Below are 19,607 nucleotides of genomic sequence, written 5' to 3'. Positions count from 1 at the left end.
AGATTACTCATGTCATAGTCAGGGCTGTTGATGGCACTTTACACTAGACAAATTAGTCCTGAACAGAATGATATGAGCAGACAGCTATTTCAGATCTTGGACAATCTGCCTAAAACTGAGGTGAGTCCAAGATGTTGAAAACTAGGGCAGTGTGCATGGGGTTAACACTAGCACGCCGCTGCAGCACACGTTCAGCCGGCCTCAGCCACATGAGGAAGGAGGCTGTCCTTCTCATGTCAAGTCCAGCTGACGTACAATCTCCCGCCGCAGGTTCCAGGCTGCGGAACGCACAAAGGAAACAGGAGGAATGAGCAGGGCTTCAAAGAATTAGGCCATTCTGGGAAAATCCAGGGAGTACAAACAAATGGCAAAATCTTGACCAGCTTCTGTTGCTGACCTAAAAACTTCAGAGGAACGCCAGTGCCTCTGTGATCGTCTCATGCTGAAGCTCATTTTCAGATCTGTTCCCTTTTTCAGACGCATATTTCATGAACTCTCATTCCTGCATATTTCTAAGGAGAAACAGTGATGCAAGGAATTATGATGTAAAAGGAAAAAATGGCCAATCATATGGGTCATTGTACTGTATGTGGTGCAGCTCCAAAAGAACATAGCTAATTATGAGCCTCATTATTCTACATCTGAGGGAGTGGAAGCCAATCATGGCAGGGGTAAAAGCCAATCACGAAGCTCAAGGAAGGGTGAGTACAGAGCCTGTCACACAGGTCATTAGACAAGTTAATATGAATATCTGCAATATTGACACAACAGAATTATCTGATAGTTCCACCTTTAGGAGTGGCTTTATATCTGAGTTTTCACAGGGTAAGGAAGGAGAAAGGAATCATGGGATTGAGATTAATGACAAGACAAGACTGTATGGTGGTAAGATATGAAGAAAGAAAGACAGACAGTCAAAGAGAAAGCTGTGCGTTTTTAAAAATTGCGCATGGCAGAAGTAAAATGGCATTTGCATTTCTGTGGAACTGCTTTGGTGAGAGTATAAAAGATAAGAGCCGTGAGAGCTTATTAAATCTAAAATGAGGACAAGCGAAAGATGAATTATAAATCACTACAAACTCCTCAAGACACTCAACACTTAATTCATTTTAAATGTGCACATACAGACAGAGGTCTGTGTGTGAGAGAGACCTGGATTTTTAACAACTTTTACTTTACTTACTTCCCAAAAACTATTATTGTTTTGCTATTCAGAGAGCCCGTCCCACTGATGTCACTGAAGCCTGCATCTATAATGGGTCACACTGCTAACATTTAACCCTTTGCACTCCCTGCTTATATTTTATATACCATCTGGTTATTGCTCTGACCAAGGGTGTAGACAGGTGGAAGAGGATGTTTTCTGTACGTTATTGGACCATAGCTCAAAAAAGTCATTGTGTTATAGCTAAGCAATACCCCAATGCTGAACAGCGAACAGCGAATATCTCTTTTGATGTAGTATGCAAAATCAAAATACTTTTTCAAACTAAGGTATTCTTTCTCATGTTTCTCTGTGCTGGGATAAAAATCTCTGTTGGACACCCGTGTTGATCATTGGGAGACCAATAGTTTGGTTCAATTCATGTTGCTCTCTGATCTGTATGCGTTTGATATTTCGGAAGTGATTTTCGGAACTATCCCTGTAGGGGAAAAACAGAGTCTGACAGAATGATTCATGTCACACTTATTTTTGGACCTGTTTTAGGGATGTCATAAAAGCCCTCCAATAGTGTTTGGTGCATCAGATAATCTGCTCACTGGGGATTAGCTGGCTTGTGGACGTAGGGTGCTAGGATTTCAGATCATCTTTCTCATTAATGCATTCCTTTATCTTTTTCTTGCACTGCGTCACATTTGTCACTGACGTACCCTATCCCCCTCTGGTGCTGTGGTGAGATGAAACAAGACAATCCTCCCTCATAGCTTTGGATGGTTTCTGAGCAGAGAATCCCCCCTTCCACACACAGCCAAACTGCAAAACAGGCTCCAGAACCCCACTGGAGATCCCTGCCGATTACCCATCACTTCCAAGGAAAAAAAAAACAACCAGATGATTTTTTATTTCTTAATTAGCAGCCCCCCGTTACAGCAATGTGGAGTGGTAGGGAGAAGCATAACGTGCACAGTGCCGCCTGTCTCTCTCCCCAAGGAGCTCCAGCTGGAAGGGCTCTCTCATTCATGCACCACAGAGCAGGGATTCCGTCAACAGTGAAACATGCTGGTGGAAACTCTCAAACAATAGTATGGTAAAATCGCTTCACCTGTAATCCTGTACACAGCCTTTATTTGTGATAATATGTAATTAACACTAGAAGACAGGGGATGCCAAGTCTGGTCCTGAAGGGCCACAGTCCAATAGTCCACAGCCCTCCAGCACTCTTTAAATGGCAGCAACTGGAGTGGCTAGGACACCTGCCTGAAGGAAGGCCACCATTGGTTAAATCAAGACCTCTGTACACTATACTTACAGTACAGGACTAGCCAATCCTGGGGAGTGATACCTTTCTATTACAGTACAGGACTGGTCATTTGACTGGGGAGCACAATCTAAATACAGCCCCTGTAAGTAGAGGTGATGAGGACATTTTATCAGTCTTCCCAAACCACCCCCATATTTCACGCTTTGTAACACAGAAGATCAGTGCCAGAGGCATTCGAATGCAGCTTAGACAGCTAAGCATGTCTTTTAACACTGACCGCGTGCTGCTCCAGTGTCAGTGTGCATGCCCTGCAAACTGTTGGAGGCTTCCATTGATTTCTCTCAGAGTGCTTCATTGTAGTTTCCCTTTGGTTCCCTTCCAAACAGCTCGTGCCAGAAGTAAAGGGTGGTCTGCAGCCAGACGTCCGCGGCTGGCCCCACGGCCCCGGGGACACAGATTAGCCGGAGTCGTTATTTACTGTTCGAAGAAAGGTGGCGGCGGGCCTACCTGCCCTCCTCGTAACTCACCTGTCAGTGCCGGAGGCGACAGAGATTAACGGCGAGCTCCCGCCTCTGATGCCGGGCAAAGCACTGTCTCTCGCAGAACCTGTTTAAAACCACCCACATCGCCGTTCACTCTCACCGGCCAGGTGAACAGAAATGCAACTCTTAGAGTGAGGAGTACGAAAAAGCACTGGCAATCAGCAGAAATTCTCCCAGATCATACAAGAGATTTCCATCTGTTCAGTCTGTTTTGGTATACACATACGATAATTATGTGCAAATCAAGGTGACTTGACTAAATTTTTTGTAGAAGATGAAGACGATCTCTACATTTTCAATTGACAGGGCTATTCCTGCTGGTTGATTTGCAGTGATCAGACAGTGGTGCTGTTTGTGTGCCGGTTCATGTTTAATGAACTTGTTTCACTAGGCTGGGCGATGTAAGGGTAATGAAGTCTACAGTGAATCCTGCTCTCCATTCTCTTGCTCTCATGCTCTTCACCTTATTTCAGTAACTTCACTGACTCCTGTCTCTGGAGAAAGCCAAATATATCATTTGCCCTTGATATTGTGCTGAAACAGATCCACCTTGATTGGTCTCAAACGAATTCTATGACTAATTTAAGTGGACATCTGGCATTCCTGTGGTATTGTTCATGCTTTAGCAAACTTTTGTCGTGTCTTGTCTGCTCTGTTGGGAACAAAATGTCAAAGAGGACAGTGCGATCGAAATCAACACAAAGAGAACAAAAAGCTCTGCATTACAGAACCTGTCATCTGGCAGGGCTGTCAGCCGGACAAAAAGACTATCAAACTCTGAATCAATATGGAAACTTTGGCCTCATCTTACTGCGCATCACTCCTGAGACACAAAGGAGGAAGCTGAAGGGAGCAGCACTCCCCACCCTGGGTGTTTCTGTGTGTGTGTGCATGTGTGTGTGTGTGTGTCTGTGTCCGCATTATGTGTACCCATGTGTGAGTGTGTGTGTTTCTGTGTGTGCGTCCACGTGCATGCGTGTGTGCATCCATGTGTGAGTGTCTGTGTGTCTAAGTGCGGACATGCGATTGTGTGTCAGCGTGTGTGTGTGTGCGTCTGCATGTGTGCCCAAGTATGTGCGTGTAGGTGTGTTCATGTGTGTCCACGTGTAAGAGAAACAGACACACGTGTCCTCCATTTGCATTCTGTGGAAAACAAACATACTGCCCATCACTACCCATTATATATCATACCATAAGATCATAAAACTCTCATAAATGTTCCCACCTACTGTATCAGAACCCTCCATCATCATCAGTGTCTCTCTTTCAACACTCAACCACTTGCATTTTTTCCATAAAATCCACTGTTTCATTGACTGGACTTGGATCTGATCTGGCCTGAAGCAAAGCAGGGGAGCAGCCATGTCCCATTCCACTGAATGCCACAGTAGCAACACTTTCACAGTTTACAAGAAAGGTCCACCTTGGCTTCCTGCTTAGATAGTAAGAGTCACATTGTAGCCAGAAGGACAGGCCTATTGCTGTGGCAGGAACGCACAGCCATATTTACCTGCCAATCCAGGAGCAGGGGAGTTGGGGTAAATAGCAGCACTCTTCTGACACTTTGTCCAGGAGATAAACCCCACTACAGAGCATCTCCACTATCACACCCTGTCATCTCCTCTGTTAGGCCTGCCTCCCAGAGCTGACACACTGGGTGTATGAGTGAGTAAATATGTGTGTGTGTGTGTGTGTGTGTGTGCGTGTGTGCATCCTGGAAAACAATGCTGACTTAGCCAGGTGGTGAAAGGTCACAGCCAACACTGGGAAGGACTTCTAGAGCCATGATGGTTCAGTGGATGTTGTTTGTAAACATCAACATAAATTGCATTTTGATGAAAGGACACCTCCAAAAGAGGTATTGCCCAGCTGCATGTATCAGAGGTGTCGGGTGCTGGTGTAGCTGTGTGGTGAGGGAGATGGATCAGGGTGATGGGTGTGTGACCAGAGGGAACTGTCCAAGGTGACGCCCTGCCTCACCCCCTCTGTCCCCCCCCCACCCCCCACTAGCACTTACTGAGATCTGTAAGCTGTTTGTGTGGTTATAGCACAATACACTAAGATAGTACACAATGACCCACCCTCCTGGAAAATGTATGAATGGGTAGTATACTAATTTGAACTTTTCCCATCACCCATAAAGTTCATTTGGAATCAATATGACAAAACTATGATAATAAACAGAGAAAACATTCAGCACAAAGTCTAGTGTTTTTAAGAAGTTACTAAGGTATCTGCCACAGTAGAGGAAATGAATAATTACTCTAATATTAATAATAGGCTGCACTATAATATTGCTTATAGTGCACAAATTAACAACCAAACAATTCCTATGATGAATGGGGTTTTAGAATCATGAAAAAGCAGCATATAATTTAAAACATACATTTTAAAAATAGCACAAGGGGTCAATTTCACCACATAATGACGGGCAGAATGATCCAGTAACTGCAACCCTACTGTTGCATTCCAATCTGTTGTCATGCTTGTCTTCTGATCACATTAAGACCTGACCTCAGAAAACTGAAGTCTTCTTTCCTTTCCTTCCTTTGTCCAATGTACAGTATTTTGATAGAGGGTACAAAGCACTGTAGCTTACTGTACACGCTGGGCTGAACAGTTAGAGACAGACAGGTAGTCACAGGGAGAAGTGTACGTACAGAGCAGATGGGAGCTTGGTGATAAAGTATTGCATCTGCATTAAACATGGTCCAATTAGAGGTGTCTGATAAGCTCCCGCTCTGATCTCTCCTGTCACTCTTAGCAGTCTGACTGGACTTTTCCGACTGTTGGCAGGTCAGCTTTAAGAGCTAACGGCCATCACTCTGATGCCACGGGCATATTCGCTGGGATTGGCTGGGCATTCCCACAACTCCTCTCCTTTCAGGTCCTGCAACCAGCTCACTCACTCTCCGCCAGCTTCCTCATGACCCACACGCAGCATTCATTATTCACAGATAATAAATGAAAGAAATTTCAATTAAAGGATGATGCCGATGATTAAAAGAACATAATCACATTGAAATTTGTCAAAATCTAGACGTGGTTCTAACATTTGATTTTGACAAATATCCCTGTGTCATTAGCCATGAGGAGCTATGCCACTGCCACTTCTGGTGTTCTAGCACGTAGATCCTCTCTCCTAGCCTCTGCTCATTGTCACACTCACATTATCCTGTCCTGGTCTGAGCCCACTGTCACACTCCTTCACTCCTTTCCTCCTCTGGGCCCCACTATCACACTCACTCCCTCCATCACAGTTGTCTGTGTCACGCGTTTCTGGCTGGATCAAATTTCAGGACAATGGCAAACAAAATAAGCCCCCAAAAGCTTCTGAGTTCTTCAAATGTTACCGTGGTGATGACGGCTATCCATATTCCCTCATGACCATGGCACAGTGAGTTTCTGTGTTTCTGCTGTTTCTGTGGCAACCACATGGCCTGATGTGTAAGGTGGGTGAGATCTACAGTCTCAGGTTACTGCATTAAAGGATGCAGAGAGAGGAGGGCATTCCCCGCCCCCTAACTCTGACAGGAGAGGCAAATACAGAACAGACTTCTGAAACCCAAACTACCCATAACTGATGTATCCAGATACGCAGAATTTCTCTGGGGGAGCTGCTCTGAGAAAAGGAAAAACAAGCTCACAACTTAAATAGGTGGTTTAATACTTGAAGACAGGATTGCGTGAGGTTGGAAACGATGTCCAACAGCACCATATACAGGACACAGCCAGTACAGGATGGAGAACACCCCAGCTGTGCTGAATAACTGAAATGTCAATGCCAAGATAAAAATGTTGACATTTACTCTGGCAGCAGACCTCAAACTTGTAATGATGTAGACAACTTGACACTAATCGCCTAGAGGCCCTACATACATTTGTGGCAATGATAATATTATCAACACTTTACAGAGGCTCTGACATTTTCTCAGCTGATGGTGGGGATGCATATACTTGCTGTTCATGGTGAGGCAAAGCGTTTTAAGCATGACAATTAGTCAAGTGTGACCTTTGCGATGATTTCCCTCCATAAGTGACCGAGAAGGGCGGACATATCCGTGACTGTTGAGAGGGCACTGCAGTTCCTCAGGAACCGCACTGTCCCCTGACAGTCCGGCCAATCATTACCCAGAAGCCACTGAGATTTGCATAAAATGAGTGTAATCTGAGAAGGCAGCAGGGGAAGCCTCCAGCTGGTAGTGAGGGCATGCTGTCACACATGAAGGGGGCGGAACCTTTAAAGATAAGCACCCAGCACCAAGAACACCTGCAGTGGTATGACTCCACAAAACTGTTTGTACACATTACTGCTGTAAAGGATTACACCAAGTGCACTGGGCAGCAGTGTGGTGTAGTGGTGAGGAGCCGCAGTGTGGTGTAGTGGTGAGGAGCCGCAGTGTGGTGTAGTGGTGAGGAGCAGCAGTGTGGTGTAGTGGTAAGGAGCAGCAGTGTGGTGTAGTGGTGAGGAGCCGCAGTGTGGTGTAGTGGTGAGGAGCCGCAGTGTGGTGTAGTGGTGAGGAGCAGCAGTGTGGTGTAGTGGTGAGGAGCAGCAGTGTGGTGTAGTGGTGAGGAGCAGCAGTGTGGTGCAATGGTAAGGAGCAGCAGTGTGGTATAGTGGTGAGGAGCAGCAGTGTGGTGCAATGGTAAGGAGCAGCGGTGTGGTGTAGTGGTGAGGAGCCGCAGTGTGGTGTAGTGGTGAGGAGCAGCAGTGTGGTGCAATGGTAAGGAGCAGCAGTGTGGTGTAGTGGTGAGGAGCAGCAGTGTGGTGCAGTGGTAAGGAGCAGCAGTGTGGTGTAGTGGTAAGGAGCAGCAGTGTGGTGTAGTGGTGAGGAGCAGCAGTGTGGTGTAGTGGTGAGGAGCAGTAGTGTGGTGTGGTGGTGAGGAGCCGCAGTGTGGTGTAGTGGGAAGGAGCAGCAGTGTGGTGTAGTGGTAAGGAGCAGCAGTGTGGTGTAGTGGGAAGGAGCCGCAGTGTGGTGTAGTGGTGAGGAGCAGCAGTGTGGTGTGGTGGTGAGGAGCCGCAGTGTGGTGTAGTGGGAAGGAGCCGCAGTGTGGTGTAGTGGTGAGGAGCAGCAGTGTGGTGCAGTGGTGAGGAGCAGCAGTGTGGTGTAGTGGTAAGGAGCAGCAGTGTGGTGTAGTGGTAAGGAGCAGCAGTGTGGTATAGTGGTAAGGAGCAGCAGTGTGCTGTAGTGGTGAGGAGCAGGGCAGCAGTGTGGTATAGTGGTGAGGAGCAGCAGTGCGGTGTAGTGGTGAGGAGCAGCAGTGTGGTGCAGTGGTAAGGAGCAGGGCAGCGGTGTGGTGTAGTGGTGAGGAGCAGCAGTGTGGTGTAGTGGTGAGGAGCAGCAGTGTGGTGTAGTGGGGAGGAGCAGCAGTGTGGTATAGTGGTAAGGAGTAGGGCAGCGGTGTGGTGTAGTGGTAAGGAGCAGCAGTGTGGTGTAGTGGTGAGGAGCAGCAGTGTGGTGTAGTGGTGAGGAGCAGCAGTGTGGTGTAGTGGTGAGGAGCAGCGGTGTGGTGTAGTGGGGAGGAGCAGCAGTATGGTATAGTGGTAGGGAGCAGGGCAGCAGTGTGGTGTAGTGGTGAGGAGCAGCAGTGTGGTGCAGTGGTAAGGGGCAGCAGTGTGGTGCAGGGGTAAGGAGCTTGTAAGCTATGTCAGTGATTCCGGACAAGTATGTTCGCTAAGCAAATGTTGAAAAAGTACGTATTAATATGTACAAAGCAATACACGTGAACGAGTAGTCACGGTCCGTTTGCCGAAGACTAAGCACAGCTTGTGCATTGCAGCCTGAAAAAGGTAACACCATTGGGCCTACAGAGTGGAGAGGAGGGACTGAAATACCATTAAAAAAAGGCAAATTATATCTGTTCCATTTAGGACTGAACTAATTATTGTAACTGTGACATTTTTACCTTTTAATCACTGCCTGTGAAATGACCAAATACTGAAAGCTAAAATATAAAAAATTAATTAAGTTTTTAAATAAATTCTAAAATAAGCTTTAATTTACGTCCATCAGGTTGTCTTTTTTGAGTGCCGTGTGCATATTCCTGTCTAAAACCCAAATGGCTTGAGCTGTTGTAGTCAGCAGATTCACACCATTAAAATATGCCACCACTCAGCAAGGACAGCGGAGATATAAAAAGCAACAGTGAGGACATTAACTCTAAGGGATGGAGAAGCAAGTGGGCATCAGTTACAGGTGAGTGAGGGACCAGTGAACTCAGCCCCCAGGACACTGCCCTGACGGCAGAGAACCAATCTTGTGCTTTCGAAGATGCCGGTGGGAGGGGCAGCCATGTCATGTCTCCTTTAGAGATGATCCAACTGTCTCAGATCTCTGTGGCAGTGGGACTGCTTGCTGCTGCTTTAGGTTGAGATGGATTACTCTCATTGCCCTAACGAAGCTCTTCATCATCTTCTCTTATAAATGTAACCTGCCCTAATGAGTTTAAGCAGCAGCCTAGTCTCATCACTCCCTGCATCCCTTTCCAGTGCAGTGTGTGGCTCTGAAAATGGTGCGTGTGTGTGTGTGTGTGTGTGTGTGTGTGTGTGTGTGTGTGTGAGTGTGAGTGAGTCTCATGGATTTTGTTCCAGGCGGGGGACTAAATCTAACAAAAGGCATGTGGGCCTAAGATGAACATGTAGTAAATCCAAATAACTCAAACCAGCACTGTGTATTTATTTAGAGAGATGATAAAGAAAAATCAATGTGACAAACAACTCAGAGAAAAAAACAGCTCAGAGCTAATGGCTCTGATGTCCGTGGTGATAACACTGCTCCCGTATCAACAGGTTCTAGATGCTACTGCTACTGTCTGAATCCCATATGTGATACACATATCTGAAAGAGCTGCTGTATATATGCACTGGCTGAATGGGAAGGGATAACCACTGGTAAAGGTTTCCGTAAATGGGAGTTCACACTGACATCTGTAGGAGCAGCATTGTCTCTGAGCTGTGAAAGGCTGACTGGAAGCACAAGTGTGGACTTGAAAGTGGTCAGCCTTTTACTGTTCTCTGTATCTTGTAGCAGTGACAAATACATTTTTTAGCTGGCATCAATTGGCTGTTTGCAGCTATGAACATGTCTTTGAGCTGGTGAACAAGACCATATATTATATGTTTATAAAAGATATTTTAATAAACATAATAGTTGACGCTTCTGCTGCAATGACTACCCTGGGGATGTAGAGGTGTTGGTATGGTGATAATGAGCTCTTGGCAGATGGAACAGTGGGTACACACACGCACACACATATACATGCATGCGCGTCAGCACATAAGCACTCACAACCACATACAGTCCAGGGCAATCAAATTTCACTGATCAAGAGGTTTTGGCAGCCAATTCTCGTTGCCCAGTTGTCAGTCTTGGTCAAAAAATAATTTTAAAAAATATTAAAAATGTATTCTTCCTCTTTAAATAAAGTCCACTTTAGGAAGACCGGCACCACTCCCCCAACCCCCTCCATCCAGGGAGCAGCTGTTGAGGCGGTCTCCTGCTTTAAATACCTGGGGGTGCACATCTCTGATAATCTCACCTGGAGCACCAACACAACCAGCACAGTGAAGAACGCCCACCAACGCCTCTACTTCTTGAGGAGGCTGAAATGCGCTGACCTTAGCACCTCAGTCCTCATCTCCTTCTACAGGTATGTGGTGTGTGGTACAGTAACTGCTCTGCTGCAGACAGACAGGCACTGCAGCGGGTGGTAAAGACTGCACAGAAGATCATTGGCAGCAGCCTACCCACCATCAGTGACATTTACAGCAGCAAGTGCAGGAAAAAGGCCTCCTGCATCATGAGGGACTCTTCACACCCTGCTAACGGACTGTTTGCCCCCCTCCCTTCAGGCAGGAGGCTACGCAGCATCAAGGCCAGAACCACCAGGCTGACAAATAGCTTCTTCCCGGATGCTGTGAGACTGATAAATTCTGTATCTCACTGAACAATTGTTGCTATTATTATTACCATCACTCCACATCAGGGCATTATTACCCCATACCAGGGCATTGCTGCAGTTTGAGACTGATAAACTTTGACCTTTGCACTTTAAAACTGAAATTTCACAGAACAATTGCTGCTTCTCATTGAACAATTTTGCTGCTATGACTACTACTGTCTATCTTTTAGATTTTTAAAAGTCTCATTCCTTTCCTCACACTCTGCTCACTTTGTACTCATATTTATATATCTATTTACCAATTTTATCTTTAATGGTGTGCTATTGTGTGCTTCTTCTTTGATTTTATTATTGCTTCTTCCTGATTTTATTATTATTGCTATCACCGAACGAGGACCTGAGTACCTTATTTCGTTCCCTGTCATGTGCAACATGTCCTGGAATGACAATAAAACATCCTTATCCTTATCCTTATAAAAATGTTCCCCTGTGTGTCACTCTTGACTGAGGCACATGCTCCAGGAACCAGCTTGCAGTCCTCAGCCTCGCCAGCTTTTTTTCCTGAAAATGTCTGAAACATTCTTGAGACAATTGAATATTATTAGCCTAGCTTCTAATGTTTTAGTAGCCCAAAGAGATCAACTTTGGACGCATCTATATTGCAATAATAAATGACAGCAGAGCTTGACCATCTAGCTGAAAAAAAAATGCAAGTAACCCTCCCTTGTCAGCAACTTGCCTTTGCAGGGGCTTGGGGGTGTCAAGACACACAGATACACACACAGACACACAGACACAGACACACACACACACACACACACACACACACACACACACAACACACACACACACTCAATTTAGCTACTGGTGGGTTGGGTCCCATTTCAGTATAAATTCAGCAGCTACACTCTAACTAAAATGTAACTAAGCAAAAGCAGACAAGAACAGAACCCGAACAGACCGGCTGTCTGAAAAAGCCTGAAAAGGAGCCCGTTCAGCCAATCAGGAGCTGCGTGGGCCATTTCCTTCCAGCGCCTGCTGTTCCCAGGGGCAGCAGGAAGTCTCTGGAGACCTCTGGACTGCGCACGGGGCATGTGACAGAACCTCCATTCTCCATGATAAGAGACGAGTGGCCTCGCTGGGGCTACCCTGAGCACAGGCACGAGATGCCTCATACACGGGGCCCTCTCCTCCCTGGGGAGCAGCCAGAGCAAAACCAGCAGAGCAAGTGAGCATGTGAGGGTGACCTTGGTTTGGCACGGATTACTGCCCCTCCGACGGGCCTCTCTGGGTCACTGGGAGCAGGGTGAATGCTGCAGGGGGCACGGCTCAGGCGGTGTGTTTGTGGGGATCGCGCTGGTGCAGTCTCCCCCTACACCTTGGGGACAGGCAAAGGTACCACCAGCACACGCAACATGGGAGAGAGGGAGGGAGAGAAAAGGAGGGAGAATAGAAGGGGAGAGTGAGGGGGAGAGAAGGATACAGAAACAGGGTCTTATGCCCTTAGTGTGTGTGTGTGTGTGTGTGTGTGTGTCTGTCTGTCCCAGGGGCATTGGAGAGAGTGAGTGTGTGTGCATGTTTGTGCTTGTGTGTGAGTATGTGGGGTGGTGGGGAGAGCGTGTGTGTGCGTGTGTGAGAGATGGATTCGAGCAGACAGCAGTTGAAGGGTGCAGAGTTCACACACAGCAGCTGTCTGTGGCTGCCTCTCCACAGGGACTGCAGAGCAACAGGACAGATGTTTAAGGACAGCATGTGTTTGACTGCTCATCTGCACCAATGCACACACATGCAGACGCATGCAAACATGCAGGCATACACACGCAGGTGAACACACGCACATACGCGCGCGCACACACACGCACGCACGAACGTTCTTGTCTACGGTCACTTTTTCCACCCATACACAGAATTAATAGCCTCCAATTACACACGTGTGTTAAAAAATGACTGTAAGGTAAAACAGTGTTTTCCAGAGAACAGCCCAGGGCCCTGCCAGCAGCAGGGAGCACACACAGCTGCTTCACGCCACAGTAGCACTACAGTCCAAACCGTGTGAAACAAGCAGACATCACGAGATACCTGAACAATCCTGCAGACAGACAGGCAGACAGACAGATGTCAGGGCCTCTTAACATTCAGTCTGTGCCAAACAGAGGAAATGACATTGCAGAAACAGGACAGAAGTGGCAGGGACTTTAAAAATGGTAATAAAGAGAGGATTTGGCTGGCAGAGCCAAGCCTGGGGAATGATTCATTCCACACCCCGCTGCAGATTGTAATCCTCCCGCTCCTAAAGGCGGACATCCCTGCCATTGTCTCGCCATTGTGCTAGCCGCTAATCCAAGCTCAATGCTAACAAACGCCGGCTCCTCGCACGTTTAGCATGAAAGGCGGGAAACAAAGGGGAGCTATCCCCCAATGGCGGACAGGGAGGCGGGGTGAGGCTGGGCCGCTGGAGCCGAGGCCCCGGCAGCGGGAGACGGGGCCACACGTTGAGATAAACAGCGCACTTCTTTGTGGCTGCGCTGACACCAACAGCAGGGTCTCATAACTAAGAGATATTAAATCACGCAGAGCTACTCTGGTGGCAGTTCACATTCATATCAATATACAGTTCATGAATATAATGTACTGTCTGGGGACTTGGGTAGCTAATTATGAATATGCTGCCACCTTGGTATTTACTGCAGTTGTGTATCGTGATAAAGGGCGTAAATATTGGTTTAATATCTGTCTGTGAGAGCACACAGGTCTATCATAGCAGTCAGCAGCCACACAAATCTGCTTTAAAGCTGTACATTAAGCTCGGTATGGCTTGTTAGCCAGTTACTGGCCTCACCCACACAGACAATGACAATTAACCAGCCTGAAGCTGAAGGTGTTGGAAGGAGCTCAGTTATTCAGAATGTTGCAAATGGTAACACACGGATCCTTATCTCACACGTACAGATGACAGAATGGTTTTGCGGGGAAGAATATAGTGTAGGTTGACATCAGTGAAGCTCCTCCTTCACCTGTTGCGTAAGTGTAAAGAGTGTGCAGTTCTGAAACATGGTGCATCCTAAAAGGGCTAAATTGTGTCCTTTCCTTGATTCTTACATCCCAGCATCCTCCCTGAACCTGATGAATCAAATTCCATAAGAGACATACAAAGGAAGCAAGAGGTTCAGTGGTCCCCATTGCCAGCACTCATACACAATCTCCCTTATCTCTGTCTCGCTGACCTGATTTCCTTGATCACACTGCTGTGTCTTTCATACATGGCAGATACTGGTGTGGCAAATCACACTGATATCAAGGGCACCCTGGTGCTGTTCAGAAATCATTATCAGCCTACCTTGAAGTCACTGTTTAATATGTCGGCCATGTACAAACTGGAGCTCTGCATCTGTAAGTGTTGGAGAACTAATCATTGGGGAAGTGTTTGGTCTGGAGCAGCACCCCAGACTGTTCCTTATAAGAGTGTTTTACATGCTTCAAAGATTCAGATGAATGCTGCACAAGTTTAAATCTTAAAGACATACTCTGCAGTAAGAGCCTTTAAGCATTAGGCCCACTGTAGGGCTCATTTTCAGACTGAAAAACACTGTTCCAGATGTAAAGAACGACTATCAGAGAGAGAATCCCTACAGCACAAGACTGGCTCAGTACTGGTTTAGATGCCTGATGGTGCTGAGCACCTGGGAGTAGTAGCATTGGTTCAATAGCGTCTTACAGATAGCAACACACACACACACACACACACACACACACACACAGATACACATGCATATGCACTCCATAAAGTGCGTCGCTGTGAAGCCCTTCCAACCTGCAAAAGCTTTTTTTTCAGCACTAAAAATTGCCTTTTGTAATGAGGCAGGCTAATGAAGCATTTATGAAAGGACACACCTTACTGAAAAGGTTAATAAATTACTACCATGTAATTATGCACAAATCACTTTAAACACAATGCGCCAGGCCAGGTTCTCTCCCTCCGTCCAATCCAGTTTCAAGCTGCGCAGCAAAGCGTTGGTAATGTGCTTTGACAACTGAGAGAGAGAGTTCATTGGTTTGAAAGCTTCACAGACACACTGTTCTTCAAAGGGGAGAAACAGCAAAGCATCCTGGGAAAAAACCCTCTTTTCACATCAAGGAACTAACTTTATTTTATGACTGTCCATTTATGCTCCAATCCCCTTTCTCACGCTCTCTAATTGAATTTTTTTTTTTTTTACCAATCCACCGAATTCAAGGCTTTGAAAGTGTGCTCCCTTGTTGACAACAAGATGTTGTGAGTGATAAATTAATAAATAATGTTAAACCACCGAAAAATGACATCATTCACAATGACAGAACCTTATACTTCAGGGGACACTTCCCTGGCCATCTTTATTAAAGTGGTCAGAAAACCTGTTCTTTGATGTATGAATTCCACCTGCAGGGGGCAGTGTGCAAAAGTAAGTTGGATCCATACCAGCTAGGAGTTTTGGTCCATGATTATATATGCCTTGCCTGCTGTATACACTATTTTTTGATCCACTTCAAAGCATTCCCCAGAAGACTGGAACCTAAAACAAACCCAATGTATTTTAACGTTAATGCTATTGTTTACTGTTAATGATAGTATTATTGGATCACGGTGGGCACAAAAATATCAGCATCAAACCAGATGGTAATCTTTGAATATCCCCACCTGTTTACATTTATTATACATCGTATTTACGACACATTTCTAACTCTGGAGTTATCATTAGGCTCAATGCACCTCTGTCTGCATTGACAATCAGTAAATGAATGCAAGGCTGCTTAGCCCAAGCTAAATACCTTGAAACATGCATTTGATACTTTTCACAGCTGAATACATGTTAAAGCATAAGCCAATGGTGCAGTATATGCTGTGAGTTATGGGTCAAACACCATGCACTATTAAATTAATTTGTTTTTTTTTCCTACAAAAGAGTCTAACCCAAAGAAATCTCTCAGCTTTAAACTCAAGCCTCTAATCAGGATATTCTGACGTGATTCTCTGATGCTGTCTTGGATGACGCCAGAGATCAGCATCTATGAAGGTTCAAAAGCCTTCTCTCGGTGGGCTGTGTCAGCTTCCATCTTATTAGTCACCAGTTTCAGAGCTAACTAGTAGGTTTCATTTATTACAATTACAGCATGTGAAGGCAATGGCAAAATGCATGCAATGCATAAACTGGAGTTCCAGCACAACTAACGAGCCTCACTGTGGCACATTCCTCATAAGGCACCATGTGTCTGCTGTGGTCTTGTGGATCTGAGACTCTGCCTCATAGTTTTGCCCGTTGGTTGGGGTATAGACTGGGGAAGATGACTACGCATAGAACTGGTCATGATCTTCACCTCCGTTGATGAAATTTTTAAAAATATGTCCACACCCAATTGGCCATTTTGACAGAAGTGTTATTCTTCTTTCTTTTCCCAAATGATGTCTTTTCATCTGAGACTAAGCGCTGAGCCTAGCTTCCTGATGCGCAGAGTTATTCCTGTCTGCCACGGTAGAGTAAGCCTAAAAGATGTTCATAATTAGGCTAAACAGCTGCGGCTGGCAAAAAAGACACACTCCTCCAAATCACTTCTCTCTGTTTCTGGTCCGATTACACCACAACGCAGCCGCACCGCCTGACAGAGCGCATGGCGTGTGTCCACCACTCATTCTGCAAGCGAGAACAGCTGGCAACGGTCACGGTTGGTCCTGGTGCGGTCGAAGTACGGTCACAGCGCGCACACTGCCGCGCCCTTGAGAAGGGCGTCTGCTGAGGCAAGAGGGACATTTTTTTGCTGCGTTTTTCACCACTTTAACTGAGAGCAGCGTGAAGTGCTGAGCTCATTTCGTCTCACAGAGGTCACAGCTGAGCCACGGAGGCTCTCCTCCCTCAGAGACACAGTCCCTGACTGTGGGAGACCGTGATCCGCACCTCCCTCAGAGCACACCCATTCTGTCTGATTGGGCTGTGTGACAACAGGGTCCAGCCCTAGGCTGAAATGAAAGCAATGGAGAGCTGCCTGCCCCCTTAACTACTGCTATTCAAATGAGCAGAGCACGTGAGTGTGCATCAATAGGATATTCCACCTATGGAAGTCACCCATCTTAGACTGACCTATAGGCACTCTGTCAACAGGGAGCTGCAGCAGTGGACTGATTCCGCTCCCCGAAGTAAAGTGGGGCACTCTCCTAGGTCTCCTCTCCTCTGACATGCAGTAAAGCCCCCTTGTTGAGCGCTTAAAGAGGGGCCAGCCCGGTCCCGTGAACCAGGGGTGCATCTGTGTCCTCCCCTGTCTGAACCCCAACCCACCGGGGAGTCTGTGACATTTGTGCCTGTGAAATCCTCTCTCAATGTGAGCCTGGAGGAGAGGAAATCCCATGGCTCCTCAGGACTGATAAAGGTGTCTGGCTCCTTTGTTTGACAGGAAGGAGGAGAGGAGATTGGGATGGGGGGGTTGACTTGGGGGCAAATCTCACATGCTTCACAAGAGTGGGGGGTTCCAGTCTTCCACATGCTGCATCTGGCATGAAGCAGAACGATTGGGTACACGGGAGCAGGGGACTTTTAAAGCAGTGATTTATGCGCTCAAGTTCCAGTAACACTGCTGAACACACACACACTCGGGGGGGGGGGGGGGGGGTTCCTGCCGAACACACAGGGAATGCTGCATCAACACTGACACCCACAATGAACCACAAATAGTTGCGGCTGCTTTGCATGAATGAACACTTCACGACTGAATGACTGAATGAATGATTCTACGAAATGCATGACTTGTTTGACCTGGCACTAACTCTATCTGATAGTTGGATTGGTGATATAGGTCTAAAAACAGGTTACATCTGGGCTCCTGAGTGGCTCAGTCGGTTAAAGCACTCGTTCCGAGTGTAGATTGAAAGCTACGGCTCGGGTTCGATCCTGACCGTGTCACTAGCCGACAGTGACCGGGAGCTCACAGGCAGAACACATTGGCTTCGTTCCACCGGGGATAGGGGTGGGTGCATCGGCAGGGGCTTCAGTCCCAATAGCAACAGCGACCCCTGCTGGTCGATCAGGCGCCTGTGGTCCACGTGCCAAAGCTGCATATGAAATGTCTTCCTCCGACTCATCTCTGTGATAGCTTAGCTTGTGGACCGCAGTGCGAAAAGAAGCAGCGGCTGACATCACGTGTCTCGTAGGAGGGCACGTGCTTGTCCACGCTCTCCCGGATTGACAGTGGGGGTTGTGCAATGGGACTGAACATCGATGACAAATTGGGCATTCCAAAAATTCGGGGAATTAGCCATTCCAAATTGGGGAGAAAATGGGAAAAAATAAAAAAAACAGGTCACAGGAGTAGGTGTTACAGTATTTTTTCTGCGTCTGACTGTGCTACTGGTTTCAGGGTGTGTTAGATTGGAAACGCCTTTCCATAGCACACGATCTGCTGGGATTGGGGGGGTGTCGGCGGCGGCCTTACCGTAGCACGCAGGAGTAGAGCCCGACGTCCTGCAGCTCCGCTGGCCGGAACCAGATGGCATCCTCCTCCTTGCTCATGCGCACGCCGTCGAAGGAGATGGGCTCCTCGAAGTCGCCGTGGCCCGCGCTCCGGTACCACATCAGGCTGAGGCCGGCACTCTGGGCGTGGCTGTAGTTGGCCCGGATGTATCCGTAAAATAAAGCGCACTTGATCCGCACCGGCTCCCCCTGAAGCACTTTGTACTTCAAGTAGTCCACCGACCAATCCGTGCAGCCGTCCACTGGAAGAGAGGCGGGAAACAGGGGTGAGGTTCGGCACAGCCGCAGTGAGACGCCTACATCACAGCAACGTCAGCCTATCATGACATTTACATTTACATTTACATTTATTCATTTGGCAGACGCTTTTATCCAAAGCGACTTACATAGGTTACAGTTCTTTACAATGTTATCCATTTATACAGCTGGATATTTACTGAGGCAACTGTGGGTTAAGTACCTTGCCCAAGGGTACAGCAGCAGTGTCCCAGCGGGGATTGAACCGGCAACCTTTCGGTTACGAGTCCTGCTCCTTAACCACTATGCTACACTGCCGCCCAATGACTTTGCGGGCCACGCCGTGGGCCGGCTGTTACAGTGCGAGGAGAAAACACGCGTTACCTTTAAGCTCGGCCTGTCGCTGGGGAATCTTGCTTGTTGCCATGGCAGCCGCGCTCGCAGTAAAGGGGCGGTTTGCTAATTGCGCTTGACAAGCTTTATGTGATAATTAAAATCAACCAATAGTCCATACCAATTGTCCCTACTGGATTTATTGGTTTATCTATTTTACAAGAACTCATTACAGCGATGGCGAAACACAGCTGCATCGTTGAGAACTACAGTGTTCATTTTCCTGTTGGAAAATTTGAAAGCAGAGTTAAAAAAAAAAAAAAAACAGATGTGGTGATTCACCCAATCCCCCAGGCTGGTCAGACACTTAGTTCTCTCACACGAATGCTGCTCTTATTCAGAGTTTAGAGACCATCTCAAAGTGATTTTGTTCTCACTTCTCACTTTGTTAAGAGGTGCATTCAGAGTTGTAGTGTCACTAACAGGGGCGAGAGTGAGAGTGAATTGCAGATATATTTGCTGTTGCATCTACCCATTCCTTGTGCTGGCCTGTGGATATGCATAATCTTTGCATGTGAGACATCCTGTCTAAATCTGAAAAGACGCTTCATGGGGGCAGCAACAGTAATCCAAGACAACACAAAGGATTTAATAACATTAAGAGGTATTCAAGGAGG

General features: G+C 46.9%; 1 protein-coding gene across 1 annotated transcript in view; it reads right to left on the bottom strand.

Annotated features, from left to right (window-relative positions):
• The window catches only part of LOC118785832 (interleukin-1 receptor accessory protein-like 1), a 173,894-nt gene extending 154,870 nt beyond the window's left edge, over positions 1-19,024 (bottom strand). Inside the window, exons 1-2 of the mRNA XM_036540773.1 lie at positions 18,982-19,024; positions 18,323-18,602 (exon numbers count right to left, since the gene is read on the bottom strand). Coding sequence (XP_036396666.1) covers positions 18,323-18,602; positions 18,982-19,024 — 323 coding nt within the window. The remainder of the gene's footprint in view (positions 1-18,322; positions 18,603-18,981) is intronic.
• Positions 19,025-19,607: the final 583 nt, after the last annotated feature.

Source organism: Megalops cyprinoides, chromosome 11, assembly GCF_013368585.1.
Source record: "Megalops cyprinoides isolate fMegCyp1 chromosome 11, fMegCyp1.pri, whole genome shotgun sequence".
NCBI lineage: Eukaryota > Metazoa > Chordata > Actinopteri > Elopiformes > Megalopidae > Megalops > Megalops cyprinoides.
This window is presented reverse-complemented; position numbering and strand designations above follow the sequence as displayed.